Below are 18,154 nucleotides of genomic sequence, written 5' to 3' on the forward strand. Positions count from 1 at the left end.
ACACACACACACACACACACACACACACACACACACACACACACACATACACACACACCCTACATTTGAAGACTTCACCAAAAAAAAGTAGCTGCCATCTGGGGAACCATGTTGTACTATAGTCATATGGGTCTACTTACATAACAGAGTCATGGGGAATGTAGAAATGGAACTGGGAATGGGAAGTGGTATCATTGATCTAATGCCAAAACAAAGCCTTTTAGGGTCAACAGTCCTTAGAATGATGAGCAAGGACCTAGCCATTGTCTGTTTCTGATACAGTATAGTTGGAGGGTGCTGTTCTTTAAGGACCAAGTGACATGTTCCAGACATGCCATTGTAAATGACAATATCAAGCAGGCTCTCAAAAGGCCCATTATGCATAGGACCGGATTGTACAGAAATGATTCTTTTCAGGATCCTGTTTATGACTCATCATTTGCACAGTCCCCATTGTTTTCTGGACTCTATTTAGGTTAGATGAGCAGATGATGTTAAAAACAAAACACAGATCTAATTCTATAACATACCCATTACTCCTTACCATTTCCCCCCTTTTGATTGCTTTGAATATTATTCTTTTGACAGGTTTATTTCATTCTATTCTATTTATTTCCAAGTGCATCTCCACATTATTTTTATGGGTTAGATGCCCAGGAATTATTCTTTTTTACAGGCTGTCCACTTCTAAAGGTGTAGTTTAAAATGTGTATTCCCCTGATGGTAATAATGACCAATATAAATACAAACCACACATTTCTTACTGATGGATATTTCAAGATGTAAGCACCAGCCCCTTCTTTCATTTCAAAGCCAATCTGGAGGTGAGAGGTAGGGAGAGAGAGAGATTCTATCACTGAGAATATGCTTGTTTGTTCAGCTAAGAGCTAAGATGTGTTGGTGCTCAGGGAGTTCCTAGTGTCCCAATGGGCTAGTTAATTAGCCTTTTACTATATAAAAGTCTTTTCCCCAGCCTGTGGCAAACCGGTAGCAGTGAATGTTTACTGGTCTGCAAAACGTTTACTACTAAGGGTCCTAATTTGTTAAAAGAATAAACTTAAGCACCTAACTCTTCCTTGGCCTCCTCAATCCCCACCTCCTCTCATACTCTTTCTGGAGGTAACCTACCAAGGCCATAAACAGTGGGGAACTGTCCATGGTAGAACTATAGAATAGTTTCATATAGTTTAGGAAACCCAGGTCAAAAACACCTCTGATCTAACATTAGCTTATCAACCATATGATTCTCCCCCTAGCTGTTCTGCAGCTGAGCTTATAGTAAGCATTACTACCCTCTTAGATAGGGCAGACATGTCAAGCTTTTGGAATTCATGCCCAAACTACCAAGTGTTGGCCTCTACTAGATTGAAAAGTATTTGGGAAATGTTTAACATAATAAATGAAAATACAACAGAACATAGATAATGTTAATTTGTGATATTTGGTTTCAAGAATCCATTTCTGTTTGAATTTGATGCCACTGGTATAGACTAGTGGATTTTTGAGTCAGGGGACCTGACTTCAAATCCTGACTCTAAAACTTATAACTTTCATGATCTTAGGCATGTCATTTCACTTTGTGACCCTCAGTGTCCTCATCAATAAAATTAGAATGTTGGATTTTATGAATAATTCTATGGTCTCTTACAACTTGAAATATGTGATCCTATGATCTTTGATCCTATAAGCCACTTCCTTCCCTCTGAACCTCAATTTCCTCATTTGTAAGGTTAGGCAGTCAGAAATTCAAGATTATTCAAGAATATTTGAATATTTAATTCAAGCATATTCAAGAATAATTCAAGAAATTCAAATTAGACTGGGCATATGTGGAACACCCATCCCAAATTTCCAATGCCTGTGAAGGAGGTTCATTGCTCCCTATTAAAAATCTCTTTCTTTCTCTCTTCTTTATTCCCAAACTAGGTTGCCAAGATTTTGTTGCATATAAGTATAGCCCCATAGTTCTTTACTAAGACTCATCCCTAAGACTGCTGTAGAGTCCCATGCCATACACTGTAATACATAATACCACTGGGCCTGGTTTATAATTACAGATGAAATGATCATGTTTGCCTTGTGAAAATACCCTGCAGCTAAGACTAAAAGAATGGCAGAGAGAAGTGGGGTACAGAGGGAGATAAGAGGAAAAGATAGTGGGAGAGAGAAGAGGAGAGGAAAAGAGAGAGAGAGAGAGAAGGGGGAAGGGGGAAGGGAGGAGGAGGGGGTACATGCTATAGTGTATATCACATCTTCTGAGGCCCAACATACAGCCTGGAAGTTTTTTTCCAATAGGCTGGTTCAGGTCAGCATCCAAATCCTCCTCTGGTCACAGGGTCTTCTGCATCCTAAATCCCAGACATAGCAGTAGACCGGGCATAGAAAAGTATGAAATTCCCAAACCACATCTAATCCCATGCCCTCCTTATAAATGCTATTGTATAAGTCTTCAAAGGCAAGCCCTGAACCACATTTCTCCATAGTACTTAAAAGGTTGGCATCAATATATTATCATTGTGAAGGTCCTTAACTAGAGCATCCAAAGCATGACAAACCCAAGGCTATTAATACATTATGGCTGCTGTTTTCTCTAAATAGGTTTTTGAATGAGCCCATATTCAGTAGTCGACAGAATTATTGCTAATATATTAGAACTTTAAATCTCCTTGGGGATGCTGTGTATAAGTGTCACATGGCAGGAGAAGGTTTACATGTGCTACAAGGAAAAAAAAAAACATTTAGGGAAAGGTTAAGAGGGGACCTGAAGCTTCCAGTCCATAAGGATTTTTTTTCCTCTTCTCACCATTTGCATTTTCATCTTCAAATACAGATGAGAATTGGTAGGAACAGCCCTGGGTTGAGAATCAGGAAGGTACAGTTCTGATCTTAGCTCTCCTCTGTGACTTTGGAATGGTGCTTTCCTATCTCTGAACCTTATCTTTGACATTGTAAAAATTAGGGCATAAAACTAAAGGTTTTTTAATACTCCTTCTGACTCTTAGAAGCTATATTGATTTTAACTTCTCAATAATATAAGATATAATCATATTGCAATCATGTTAATCATAAAATGCAATGTCTCAAAAGAAAACATTTACTAAGCACTTAACGTATGTAGAGTACTGTACTAAAACTTGTGTTCAAATCCAACTTGCTACATATGTGTCCTTGGTCAGTCTCTTTACCTCCTTATGCCTCAGTTTCCTTATCTCTAAAATAAAGACTAGGATGGACTAGGTGACCTTTAAATTCCGTTATAGTCATAAATCTATCATCTTATAGTCCTTAGCAATAAAAAGGCACAAAACTCAATTATATATAAAATATATACACATATATACACACATTTGTGCATTTACATATATACATACATATATATGTATATAATCCCTTCTCTCAAAGATCTTCCTATATAGTGGTGGTGGTGAGACACAAAAAAGATAATGAAATAATATTAAACAACAAATTCATTACAGAATGCTGTTAAAAGCCTAGGTTTCAGGAAGAAGGTCATTACTGACAGTGGGGTTAGGATAAGCTTTCTGGAAGAAGGGTATTTGATTTGAACAATAAAGAATGGGTCAAAATTCAGTAGGCAAATATAAAAGACATTCCAGACAAAGAGCAGTCCATTTGGACTGGAGCATAGAGTATGTGGAAGGAAGAAAAGGGGGAGAAAATAGGAAAGGTAGACTGGTACCACCCAACATAGCAAGTAGCACCCCCTACCCTCCCTCTACCTCCTTGTACCCCCTGCTCAGGTCAGCATTTGAACTACTAGTGTCTTATTTTAAGGTTGTGCCACCCCACCCCCCAATTGGCAGTTACTATGGGTCCTCTAGGGATCCTTTCTGGCCACCCTCTGTGCTCTTACACCAATATTAAAACCTCTTCTCTTTCTCTGAGCGTCCTAATAGCTTCCCTAGTCTTGAGGATATAGATCTGCTCTTAGCGGAAATTCAATGTTTCTTTTTCCAAAAAAAGGAAGGAGGGGGAAAGGGTGAGAGTAAAGAAAATGTTTTCATGGTGGATTTGGCTGGAATCTCAGCAATCAATGGCTCTCTTATTGTAGTTTTCATTATTCTTGCTCAGTTTAGTAGCACTAATCTTAGCTCCTTGCTGTGTATTTACCCTGGTTCTCCCACTGACTTTGCTCCTGCTCGCACTAATCCCTTTTATAGATTCTTCTTTCTGCTTTCTGGACCTACAGTGGCATGCTTGCTTCATAAGTGTAATTTGGCTGGGAGCTACCAGATCTAGGCAACTATTTACTGTACCTGCCCCTTCCTAGCCCTCCTTTCAGAGGTAATACAATTGTCTCTCCAAGGCCATATTTATAGAGAATAAATTGGATAGGATTTAGAAACACCTTCTAGTGACAGAGGGATAAGAAATGACATCCGGAATAGATGAACTGTCCAATTCTCCTGAATAGTTTTGAGAAGGGGACAGAAAGCCCCCTCTGGCTTGATCCACCCATTTCAGCTCTCTGGAAGACAACCACAAACTCTCTGAAATGAGAACAGGGAGGAGGTATGCAATAGATGAGGCTGTCTTCAGGGTTTCTCTGTCCTCCCCTCAGTGTGTCTATACTACCTCAGTGTCCTTCTATCCTCCCTGTTTCTTTCCACTCCAGAATTTCTTTGTACCTTCAGTATCCCTTGAACTCCCTTGGTACCCTGTGAAACTACTCTCATTGTCCTGCTGATTTCTTTAGAGGCCTTCTTCCATCCTCTCCATGGTACCCGATGCCTTTGTTTTTAGAGACAACTGCCAGATCCTTTCATGTAGTATCCTCTCCCCTCCCTTCCCACTCACCTCCTGCTTCATACTCCACACTTGCCTTCTCCCCCTTCAAGCAACCCAGAATTGCATAGACTCTTTTAAGTTGGAATGATCCTCAGAAGCCTTTTAATCCCACCTATCTGTAAATTACGGAAACCCTTGACAATTTCTCCTCTGGCCTTTTTTTCTGAAGTATTAGGTAGCCTCCTGAAGGGGTCCACTAAATTATTTGTATGACTCTGAAATTAGGAAGTTCTTCTTTACAATCAAGCTAAAATCTGCCTCCCTGGAACTTTTATCCTCTTGTGCTGGTAGTGGTTTCCTCCTTTTTAAATCATCTTTTTTTCTCCTCTTACCATTCACGCTGCCCTTCTCCTCCCTAATATCAGTAGTAGTAATGGCAAAAGTGGTCACACAGCCATAAAACCACAGATTTGAAATTTGAACAGAACCTCAGGGAGTATTCAGTCCAACTGAGGCCTGAAAAAGAATCCTCTTGATTACAACCCTGCTACAGGCTCAGAGCCTTTGCTTAAGAACTTTCATCAATGAGAAAGAAACTACTTCCTGAAGCAGTTCATTCTACATTTGAACAGTCCTTCATTTTAGGACCCCCTGTTCCATTTTCAGAAAGGCCTACATTGGAAAAAAGTTGGGAGCATGGTAACATGGCTTCAGGACTTGTCAGTAGTATGGGAAGCTTCAGAGAGACAGTGATCAAGAAGATTGAGGAGTGAGAAAAGGTCATTGGATTGAGCAAGTACGAAATTGTTGGAAACCCTGGAAAGAGCATTTTCAGTTAAGTAATAAGGTTGGAGGAGGCAGCTAGGTGACTCTGTGAGTAGAACGTTGGGCCTGGAGTTTGGAAGACCTGAGTTCAAATCCAGTCTCAGACATTTACTAGCTGTGTGACCCTGGGAAAGTCATTTAGCCCTGTTTGCCTTGCTTTCCTCATATGTAAAATGAGCTGGAGAAGGAAACAGAAAACCACTCCAGTATCTTTGGCAAGAAGATGCTATTGATATCATTGGCATGCTGTGGTACATGAAGTCACAAAGAGTCAGACACAACTCAACAACAAACAACAGGGGTGGGAGCTAGACTCTAGACTATTGAGCAGTGGTAAAGGTGTTGAAGCAATTAGTCCACGTGAAAATTAAAGAAATTTAGAAATGAAAGGGAAGAAGGATGTAGAATGATGGCTTGGGGACCAACGGGGTCCAGCAAAGGTTTATTTAAGAATTGAGTAGATATGAACACATCTCTAGGGGAACCAGAAAGAGGCATTAGATTGAAGATTGAGAAATGACACATGGGAAAGCTCTTGGAGGAGAAAGAGGGGATAAAAGCCAAAGAAACATGTTGGCCTTGGCAGAAGGGGTTACCTCCTCTGAAACAACAGTAGTATTTCTATGTCTCTCCCTCCGATCCTTGGCCCACAAAGCCTGCCTGGGGAGCTTTTCTTCTCTTTTACAAAGAAACTTTATTCTCACTTTCCACGAGAAACCATGAAGATGTGAAAATAAGACAAGTTCCAGCGAGAAGAGTATTAGGGTTTCTCTCCACTGAGATTTTAAGCAATAGCTGTGCATTTACTCTGTACTCTCTAAATTTTCCATCTACCAAACAGATTCGGTCTGGGTCAAGGGTATGATGGATTGAAGGAAGGGAGGCAGGAGGAAGGACCACTGGCAAGAACCTCTCATCCATTTTATAGCAACAATAGTGTCATTGCCCTCTAGTCCTTTAACAATTTAATGAGTCAGCATAATTAGGAATGTTTGTGGCATAATCATTTCTAAGAATTGTAGGCAATTACTTTAATTGTTATGGATGTTATTATTATAATCAGAGTACCACCTATGTTAGGCGGAGCATAGACAAAGGGCTCTCTGTGATCGTCTAATAATTGCATGTTATTGAGGACAAGGTCAGGGGCTTGATCTGCTGGGGGAGGGGGAGGTCACTTAGCTTCTAACAGTTTGCTAACCCTTTCTATAACCTAACTCTCTTTACCCTGACCAAAGATTAATTCTTAATCCTTACTTTAGACAGAGTCCTTATTTCAGCTATAAAGTGAAACTCAAAATAACCCCCCAAATTCTCATCCCACACTGGATTCTGGCACCAAGGCTGACACCTGATACTGACCTGAAACCTGACCCCAGCAATAGACAGAGTGAACCCTGATCCTGACTCAGTAGTAAGCCCTCACCTCATCCCAGGCCGACCCCCTAAACCCTGTCCAGACTTTGAAACCTAGACCCAGAGTTGAGCCTTACTTCAGAAAGGCAGCATGGCATACATAGAGCAATAGATTTGGAGACAGAAAGACCTCAGTTTGAACATTGCTTCAGGTATTTGATACCTGGGTGATACTGGGTAAATCACTTCTCTAATCCTCAATTTCCCCCTCTGTAAAGTGGGGATGATAGCTTCAATTTCACAGGGTTGTTTAGTGAGATAATGTAGGTAATGAGCTTTGCAAACCTTAAAATGCTAAATAAAAGTCCAGCTGTTGTTTGTTGTTATGGCCCTAAACTAAGGCCTGGTCTCGGACTGAGTAACACCAAACCCTGACATACCCTGATCACATACTGGACCCTGTGCCACCTCAGAACCCCAAATCGTGTCACCTAAGTGAACCGTGAACCCAGGGAACCATGAAGTGAGAGACTCCCACTAAGAATAGGTGGATAATAGCAACAAGCTCAGCTCTACCAGTAGATAATGAACTGGGAAAAAAAAAAAACTTTCCTCCTTGACAGCAGTCAAGAATTCCACTTTGAGATATATGGTACTGACATCAGAGGGCTCCAAAATACTTTAAGAGATCTCTTACTGAGAAAGCCAGATTTATGGAACATGTCATTTTTTTTGAGGGAATGCAGTATGATTTTCATTTCAATAGAATTCTAATACATAAGGTTCTGTTAAATAGATGTCTGACTCATTTAAGATCACCCAATTTACAGAAACATGATTTTTAAATCTCATTAAATTTACTCAGTAATGACAGATACACTAGTAAACATGGCTGTTTGAATTACAAGTCAGGGCTAGGTGTAGAAACTTTTGCTTGAATGGCCAAAGTACTTTCAAATAATCCATAAATGTTAAAAACATTTTGGTTACCTCATTTCCGAGACAAGAAAGAGGACCTGGTTTATAAGATCAAAGATCTAAAGCCAAAGGAACCTTAGAGGTCATTTATCCAGCCTCCTTCTTTCCTCCCTATTACCTTCAGTTCTGTGATAAAGCAGAGATATAGACAGTTTGCAAAAATGGATAATCCCAAAATCATTTGGATTTTTGAATGTGTGGCCAGCAGTCTGGGATTTCACTTACAGCAAAAATTTTAAAAAATAAGACCTGATTCCTGAAAAAAAAAATGGCAATCTCCAGTTTATCCATCCTGAGCTCTATGCAGCAACTCCCAGCAGCCTATACAAAGCATCATCGTAAGCAGAGCTGCTGTCCTTGAAACCTCCTGTGGAGACTAGATGGTACTTAGATTTCAATGATCTCCCCTACTGGGTGCAACAGAAAAGTAAAAATGGAAAGAAAGAGGGATATCTACAAAGGAAGTAATTAAGTAGATTAGGGGTGAACTGTCCAACTTGAAAGTAAGATTTGCTTCAGTTAAGCCACATGAGATAATATGTCCTTGGTTAAGGGAGAGTTGACTGTGGGACTCCAAGAGCTTTACTTAAGGCACTTTGTCTCTGACAGCTGGTTTCTTTTCTTTCCTTTCAATAATTATCACCAGCCGGTGAAGTATGCATCCAGGGAGATTTACTTGATTTTATCAATTGCAATTAAAGGTTCTTTATCTGTGACTCCTATTTTTTGCAGCTCATGTTTACAGGGGAAATTCTCTGAACTTAAAACTGAAGACTAGGCCCACAACCAATGACAGTACCTTGAGAATGAATCATTATTCCCTTACCACCAGTTCTTTTCATTAGTTCTATTAAGTCATGCAGATGTAATGTTGATAAAGACCTTTTCTATGTAAGTGAACTTAAAAATGCTATTTCTGAAACTCTCCCTGCCCTTCCATTCACATGCTAGGAAAAATACAAACAAAAACAAGTGCATTGGATAGTCGTAGGTGCTCACAAGCTCCTGGAGCCACTGTATCCACTAGACAGAGCAATGATTAGGTGGTCACCATGTGCCAAGTGCTGTGCTAAGAGCTATGAACACAGACACAAGCGAGTCAGACAATCTCTATGTCCTCATGAAGTTTATATTCTAATAGGAGAAGACTAGACATAAGGGGGAAGTAGAAAGGGGCAGGATGGGACCTGTGGAGGAACCCTTCTAGTATTATGGAAGCCTAGTTCTAGCAAGATTTTATAAGAGGCCATCTGCAGAGCCTAGGGTGATTTCAGGGGCATAGTCCCTGAGGGGAGGAGGCAGAGATAATGAATGAGTGGAGGAAGTATATCAAAGAGCTTTAGAGTCCCAGGCATGGTGGATAGAAGGCCAGACCTTGTATTGGCTTCTGGGAAGAGCTGGGTAGAGCTCAGGATGAATAAACAAGATATTCCCTTTTTTTTTTCAGGAATCAAGTCGTTTTGTTTTTTAATCTCGTTGAAAGTAAATTCACAGGGGCAGCTAGGTGGCACAGTGAGTAAGAGTGCCAGCCCCGGAGTTGGGAGATCCTGGATAGGTTCCAGCCTCAGATGCTTAACACCCACACAAAAAAATTGGCTGTAAAACCTTGGGCAAGTTACTTAACCCCAATTGCTGGAAGGAAGGACGGAAGGACGGAAGGAAGGAAGGAAGGAAGGAGGGAAGGGAGGAAGGAAGGGAGGGAGGAAGGGGGGGAGGGAGGGAGGGAGAGAGGGAGACTACTGGAAACAGGAATACAAATGCTACCCAAAATCCAGCTACCTAGTTTCCCCCCCTTATAAAGAAAGTACCAGAGGCCCAGCAAGGTTAAGAAGTGAGTGTAAGGCCACACAACTAATAAATGGCAGAACATGCCTTGAACCCAGATTTCTTGACTCTAAGTTCAGTGTTCTTACCACTCTTACCGCATTTATATAGGACTTACTTTGTACCAGGCACAGTGCTAAGCACTTTATAATTATTTTTTCATTTGATCTTTACAACAACCCTGGGAGGTCAATACTACTATCATCTCCGTCTTATAGATGAGAAGACAAAGGTAAACAGAGGGTAAGAGACTTGCCCAGTAAGTATCTGAGGTCAAATTCAAACTGAAGTCTTCCTGACTCCAGCCTGGGTGCTCTGTCTACTGCACTATCTAGCTATCACATAGCCTTTCCACGGCAATGGCAGATGTAAACAAGCCAGCCCCAAACTTGGGTAGTTTTGAAAGACCTAATACCATACACCACTTGGGACAAAAAATCGCTAGACATCCCATCAGTGAAGAATGGGGTTAGTGCACGTTCTCCATTTATCCTTTAGCTTCATGTCAAGGCTTTGTGAGGAATACAATAATGCAATTTGTGAATACAGAAAGCAAAAATCAAGAACAGATCAAAGTAAATCTTCCACAACTTTCTGCTTTTGTCATTACTGTAGAAAATCAGAATGAGGAATCCATTTGTTGCTTTGTTTGACAAAGTGATTAAAAGTCCCGAATTCAGTTATAATTCCCAGCAACTAGTATTGCAACTCAGGAAAGAGATTCACCAATGGGTCCCTACCTGCATTTCTAAGGAGGAGATACCCAATTTTTCCCAGTGATCAGAAATTAAAATGTGTACCATTGATTCAACCACCACCACCACTCCCATTATAATAATCACCTTATTTATACACATACTTGTAACAGACCTCTATTTTGAGTCCAAAAAAATGGCCTGCCTAGGAGTCAAGACCGGCAGTCTAAGATGCACTAAGTGGTTTCCTGAAACTCCCAAGCTATTTACTCAACTTGAGTCATTTTGCCAATGAAGGAAACTAAGCCTATGCTGGTTGACAACTTCCCCAAGGTCACCCAGCTAGTGAATAATGGAGCTGACAGGATGCAGCCATCTGAAACCCTTTGCCCAGAGATGAGCCCAGAATTCTATTTTAAGTTCAGGCTACAGTTTATGTAAGTGCAAAGGTGAGCTAGAAGGGAGGGGATTTCTAACAGTCTTTGGAAAGAATTCCATTGGAACACAGATTGTAGCTGCTTTCTTCTCAATTTGGGGATCCATAGAGTCCAAAAAGATTTACCTCCTCTTGGTCTGACCACCAGGGAAGAGAGAAAGAAGTGAAATGAGAATTTATTAAGTACTCACTCTCTGCCAGACACTGTGCTAAGTGCCTTACAGATATCTCATTTTAACCTCACAGCAGTCCTAGGAGACAGGTATTCTTGTCACCATTTTACATTTAAGGAAACTGAGGCATTGAGAGGTCAAGTAACTTGCTCAGGCTGGATTTGAACTCAGAACTTCCTGACTCTAAGCTCAGTCCTCTCTTCTCTGTGCCACCTAGCTGCCTCATGCCAAGTTCCGTCCCTCTGCTTGGTCAGTAGTTGTATCCACACTCCCCTGGCTTTGTCCAAGCTCCATGTAGGAGAGGGAAGGGCTTATCAGATGTTTCATTATAAGTCACAGGGCTTGAGGAATACAAAAAATGAGTGTAGTTATCAGATCCCATAGTACTTCTCAATCTGTTAGGTCAAGTCTGTCAGTTTTATGTTTCTTTTTTGTTAAAATCATAGAATCATAAAACATTAAGGGATAACCTTAGAGGTCATGCAGTCCCACTTCATGCCCATTTTACAGAGAAGCAAACAGAGGTTCCTTGCTAGGGAGCATACCTGTTTATTAGTAGAGCCTGGAGGACAAAGCTCGTTCTCCCAATCCCTAATTCAGTGCTTTTCATATTATGTCAAGTGGACCTATTTTCCTGGGCAAAAAAATACAAATTATGGTTCTATGACAAAAAACATATGTATCATACTTGTGTACATGAGAGATCTAGAATTTCATCAGCAAGAGTTTTATCTCTGCATGAAACTCCCTCCATTAATGCAGCTCGAGTCTAACTATAGTTTATGGCATCTAGGGAGTTACCCAAGTGACTTGCCCAGGGTCATACAGCTAGCAAATGTCAAGGGCAGAATTTGAATCCAGGTCTTACTGCCTCTAAAGCTAGCACTCTACCCAATATACCGTACTGCTTCTTTATGCATAACAATCATGAGACGCAATATGGTATAGGGAATAGAGACTCAGGAAGGTTTGGGTTCAAGACCCATCCCTGACACATCCTCCTGGCTAGGTAACCCTGGGCGAATCAGTTAACCTATCAGTGTTACTAGAAAACTCTCTAAGACAATAACCTGCAGATTACTTATCATTATGCATTGGAGGGAATTTCCTCACCAGAAGTCCATGGCTCCAATGAAACCACAGATCTGAGCCAAAAATAAAATAAAATGACAGTCATAATAGCAATGATAACAATAGAGTCACCATGCTTTCGCAAGATTTTCAAAAGACTTTCTCACTGAATTCTTATGACAATTTTGTGCAGGAATCAGGTCAGGTATTAGTATCATCTCCATTTTACAGACAGTCAAACTGAGGTTCAGACAGCTAAAGTGACTTGGCTGTAGTCACAAACTTAGTAGTAGTAGAGTCACGTGCACATATTTAGAGATAGATGTTGTTCCTTCATCCAAATTACAAACCAAGTCCCCAGGCTACTGCCCAAGAGTTGTTCCCCACAGAATATTAGATATTTTCCTGTATCGAGATCCATATCCTCCAGGCTAGTGGGGTCAAACTCAAATAGAAACAGAATCCACTAAACTGTACATAAGGATCCCTGCTCATGTGCTGGCCATATGTTAACTTAGTTTTAAAATAGAATATTATCTATGTTTTGTTGTGTTTTCATTTATTTTGTTAATATTTTACAATGACATTTTAATCTGGTTTGAGCCACACTTGGGAGTGTTGTGGGCCACATATGGCCGGACACCTCTGCTCCAGGCTTGTCTTGGGAAACATTCATTGGAAGGGCTATAACCTGAACCAGATGGATTGTTTCGTCCATTCTAGAGTGTCAAATATATTCGCCTTGGTGTATTTCAAGATGCTTGCGCTATGACTCATGAGCATTCTTTACAAACTGTGTGTCTTTCCCCCTCCCCTCCTTTGAAGGAGCATCCACACAGAATTCCAATGCTGTGGAACCTGAGAAACAGGTGGACAATACAGTGAAAATGGCTGGAGTGATCGCTGGACTCCTGATGTTTGTCATTATTCTCCTGGGTGCCATGCTCACAATCAAGAGAAGGTAAGTTTCCTGATAATTAGGGATCAGACAGCTCATTTCTACTTGGCTCTGCTCAGACAGCCATTTGGTTCATGAATCTGAGAACTCCGAGCAGTTAGGGACCGTGGGACCCATCTGTTCCAAGCCCCCGTCCAAGGAATGAATCTCTACTGCAAGCTTCCCCTCCATGTGCTGGTTCGGCCTCTGCTTGAAGACGTGCAGTGATTAGTTTGTTACCTCACAGGATGTCTCATTTCATTAGACAGCACTGACTGTTAGGAAGTTTGGGTTGCTTTTTCATTTTCACTTCACTTTTTTTTATTCGAGCCAAAATCTACCTCCCACTGACTCCCATCAATTGGATCATTTTTCTAGCAAGCAGTCATTGATTATATATTGATTACATGGTCAGATCACTGCACAATCTCTGGGTCATAGAATTTAAAGCTCAAGGAACCTTAGAAAGATTATGTGCTCCACACTTCTCATTTTGCCAGGAAGGAAAACAAATTCCAAAGGAGGGAAGTAACTTGCTCAAGGTGACAGCCAAATTGTGCTTTTGGATGGTCCACATAATTGGCTGGCGGTTTCACTTGCTCTGGAAATCACAGAGTCCAAGATTGAAGTTGACAGCTTTCTTGGCAAAGCCTCAAAAATGGTCACCTGGGTCATTCATCTGGGTCTACAACTATTTATTTTTACTGAGTAAACTACTAATAGCAAATATTAATTGAAGTGAGAGGCAGTGTGACTAGTGGATAGAGATGCCCTAGGTCCAGTTTCTACTTCTGACATACTGGCTGGATGACCCTGGGCAAGTCACTTACCTTCTCAGTGATTTAACCAACTCTTTTAAGACCCTAACTTGCAGAGAAGGTGCCAGCTTGTGTTGGTGGAAGGGGTCCTAAATACAGGAGCTTTCTGTAATGATGAAATCATAGCTCAAGTCCCTGTTCTTATCCTACAGAATGACATAAATCATGAGTTCTTGCCTCCTCTGGAGGGGAAAGGAAAAAAGAGACCAAGAAAACTACATATGCCAGATATATTCTATTTATACCACAAACAATAGTTCAGACAAATTAAATAACCTACCTAAAGGTTACATGATGAATAAAACTCACCATTCAGTGGAAGCCTTTGTGGGATGATGGAAGAACCCAGGGACAGGACCCCAACTCTACTGCTTTCCAGCTTCATGATACTGATCTGGTCATTTGGCCTCTCATGACCTTGGTTTTCTTCTCTGCAAAATTAGGACATTTGACCACATGCTGAATTCTAGGGTCTCTTTCTACTTTGACATGTTATTATTCTACCCCCCCCCCAAGTCCCTTACACTTCACTGTAATGGAAGGAGGAAGAGGGAGTTCTTCCCCCTGTGAACACAAGAAGGGTAATAAGATTATGTAAACCTTTCTTAGGCCTTTTGATCGCCTATTGTGTAGTTACTGGTGATTCCTATGTGATCCTCTCAATTGGGGTCATTTTGAAAGCTGGCTAACCAATATCATAGATGTCTGAGAGCCTGTGGAGAAATCTGAAGTCATTCTCAAAGACAAATGAAATGTATGACTTTATTTTTTTTAACCACAAGGGTGAAAATTAATACAACATTAATCATTTATTGGGTGGCAATGATCTATCCACTAATGGAGAGTTGGGCCTTGAGTCAGGAATACATGAGTTCATATCTGGCCTCAGACACTCACTATGTGACCTTGGCTGTGTCACTTGGTCTCTTTCTTCCCCAGTTTTCTTCATTGTAAAGTGGGGATCATAATTCTTTGCTAGACGTTGATGTTAAGGTTGTTGTGAAGATCAAATAAGATACTGTAAAGTGCTTAGTACTATACCTGGCACATAGTAGGAGCTTTATAAATGCTATTTTTTTCCCATCCTCTTCTCCTTCTCTTCCTCCTCTTTTTTTCTTACTTCATTCTCCCTTTCTGTTCCCTCTCCTCCCTCTTCTTCTCTTCCTTTTCTGTTTCCTCTTCTCCACCTCCATTCTTCTTTCATAGACAGCTTGTTTTTCTGTAACTCCTTAAAGATGACAAAGCACTTTTCTCACATCAACCCTGTGTGAATTTTCTTATCCCCACTTTATAGATGAGGAATTTAAGGCCCAAAGACATGAGGTGACTAGTCCATGGTCACACAATGAGTTTGTTCAGGGTCTTATGCTCCTTAGTTCAAGTTTGCCCTCCAAAAACTTGGGGAAAATGTCTGTAAGACCTTCCAATTGGTTAGCTCACAAGTGTAGCTCCCCACAATATAACAAAAGAAATTTAAAGTCCAGGGTACCTTCTCAGGGTTGCTTGTGATTCCCAGATGAATCTTTTCTCACAAGGGTTTGCTCTCCGCTGGTACAAGCAGCTGACCCTTGATCTTCACCCCCCCCCCCCAACGCAGCTCCACTCTATGATTTCATCATAGCAGCCTCTAGTCTGGGACTGGGAATATTTTGGAGTCTGATATAGTCTCCAAAGCTATGTTTATACATGTCAGACATCATGGGTATTGAACAGCAGGAGAATGCAAGCTTCTCCTCCTCCTTCACCTGCTCCGTGGTCTGACATCTCTACAAAAGCTCAGTCCACTTCACTTTGGCAAACCTGACATACTCTGGAACTACATAAAAACCAAAGGAAACACAGGTAGAAATTAAACATGATAACATTGACATCTATACTTTTTTTTTGCCTTTTGGAGGGCAATTGGGGTTAAGTAACTTTCCCAAAGTTACACGGCTAGTTTTTTTGTGTGGGTGTTAAGTGTCTGAGGCCAGAAACAAACTTGGGTCCTCCCGACTCCAGGGCCGGCGCTTTACTCACTGCGCCACCTAGCCACCCTGTGACATCTGTACTTTCAAACTAAGAAAAATAGAGTGCACACAGCAACCCTAATTTGAGTTAACAGAAAATCCTGGTCACTCAGCACCTTTATGAGAGAAGCTTTCTCTCTGACATTAATGAGACCTTGGACCTCTGAGTCAGTCAGGAACTGCCTCCCAGCATCACACAACTATATCTGTGTGGGTACAGGGAGTCAGTCCATCAGGAAACATTTATTGTCTTCTATGGGCCAGGCACTGTACTAAGAACTGGACAGTTATGTTTCTTCATTTGAGTGTTGGCATCAGCCTACATATAGAGTGCACCCCTGTGTTTCCCTAGTGTTTGGTCACAGTATGTGTTACCCAACAAACATTTTAAATAGTATGACCTGCCTGTGGTTATTTTTGGGCTTCCAGGTAATGTGCTGGTTTGGGTCCCTTGTTAATGAGATCCATTGGGTAAGATTTTACCTTCTCTTCAAAAAGTCTATAAAGAAAAAAAAAGTCAGGGGACACATCAGCTATGCAACTTATAGCTTATTCAGGATGACACTGCCTTTTGTCACTACAATAGTAATATTCCAACCCTTGATGTATTAAAAAAAAGTTTCCTTTTTGTTATTGACTCTGTGCTCACTTTGAAATATCAAAGTTCTTAGTTATCAGTTTCTATCATTTTAATACTTAGAGCTTATTCACCACTAAGAGAAAAGTTGCAAGTGCTTTAGACCTTATAACTGATGTCATAAAATTATTTGGCAACAGCTTTCAACTGAGAAAGTTATTTTAAAGTGTTTGTTTAGGGCATAATTGTCAGTGTTTGTGTGTGTGTGTGTGTGTGTATGTGTGTATTTGGAGGGAGTCAGTATATGTTCAGAGTGTCAAGATGGAATTAGGCAGTCAAGAGGTATGCGTTACAGCTGTGTGTTTCTGGGAGTCCTCTCTGGAGTGTTGCTAGGGGCATATATATGGTTTTAGAGCATAGGAGTTTAGAGTAGTAGGCATGACTTTTGAGTTAAAATATTTGAAAAAGTCATTAGATATTAGGAGTATATGTTTGGGGAGATAGAGGGTTTTGTGGTACATTTGTTCCTGACACATAGTAGGAGCTTTATAAATGGGGGATATGAGTCATAGGATAGGAGCCCTAGAGCTGGAAGAACCCTCAGAATCCATCTCACCCAGACCCTATATTTTACAAATGAGGAAACTGGGGCCCAGAGACATTAAATAACCAGGCCAAGGTCGTAAAGGTAGGAAGCATCAGAGATGGGATTTGAGCTTACCCAGATACTCTGATTCCAAAGCCAGGGCTCTTTTCCCATTATGTACTTGTATTATAGGTTTGGGGGGATGTGGGTATGATACAAAAGCATTCCCTCCTTACTAAATGTGTGACCTTGGACAAGTCATTAAATTGCAGTTTCCTCATCTGTTAAAAAAAAATAAAAGGCCTCTGAGGTTCCTTCTGGCTCTGGATCTCTGTGATCCTATGTATTTGTATTTGGGGGCCAGTGCATTGGTATTCATCCCTGTGACTGGCCTGATGTTCTGGTTGGGATCACCATGTGTGTCTGACATAACTGTGTGTACCTTGGGTGTAGAGAGATGTGTTTGGGGTCTGGACATATTTGGGATGTCTGTGTCTGTTCGGGTTGTGGGCGTCTCTTTGGGAGGTCGGTGCATGCTCCCATCTGTGGTTTTGTTATCCAGGATTGGCAGTATAAGCTTAATCACTTAGCACTGCGTCTTTGAATGCTCATTTTCTTGCCTCCATCTGGCAAAAATAATTTTTCCAGATTAAACTGAAAACATCCTGTCGTCTGCCCTCTGCTGAGAGTCCTACATGTGCCCCCACTTTAACAAGTTTGGCAAAATGGACACATTTCTGGGAGAAACATTTGCCAACAGGGCGGTGGCCTTATTTCTCCCTCTATAGACAATCTATGTAGAAACAGGTTGCAAGCTAGCTCTGCTCACCCCGCATCATCAAGGCCTCTTGCATTCAATTAAATCTCACAAATATTTCCTGAGCACCTGCTTCATGTAGAAAACTGTGCTAGGTACTGAAGGAGATACAGTGATGAAGAAGACATGATCCTTGACTTCAAGGAAGTTGCATTCTACTTGAAGAGATGACAGGTACAGAGATAGCCATAATATATGGCTGAACATGACAAGTGAAGCACAGATAGTGTATTATGGGAATTATGAGGAGGAAGAGAATATTTCCCGAAAGGAAGATTCACAGGAGTCTTCTTGGAGGAGGTG

The 18,154-nt window shown here is 41.0% G+C and overlaps 1 protein-coding gene across 3 annotated transcripts in view; it reads left to right on the forward strand.

The window, feature by feature from the left end:
* The window catches only part of PTPRT (protein tyrosine phosphatase receptor type T), a 1,346,273-nt gene that overhangs the window by 1,149,969 nt on the left and 178,150 nt on the right, over positions 1–18,154 (forward strand). For all 3 annotated transcript variants that reach the window (XM_069077714.1, XM_069077712.1, XM_069077713.1), the window contains one exon: positions 12,933–13,068. In XM_069077714.1, the coding sequence (XP_068933815.1) occupies positions 12,933–13,068 (136 nt within the window). The remainder of the gene's footprint in view (positions 1–12,932; positions 13,069–18,154) is intronic.

The sequence above is a fragment of the Petaurus breviceps genome, unplaced genomic scaffold, assembly GCF_028583685.1.
Source record: "Petaurus breviceps papuanus isolate PSGF00001 unplaced genomic scaffold, PetGlider_PUasm1.0 90994, whole genome shotgun sequence".
Classification (NCBI taxonomy): domain Eukaryota; kingdom Metazoa; phylum Chordata; class Mammalia; order Diprotodontia; family Petauridae; genus Petaurus; species Petaurus breviceps.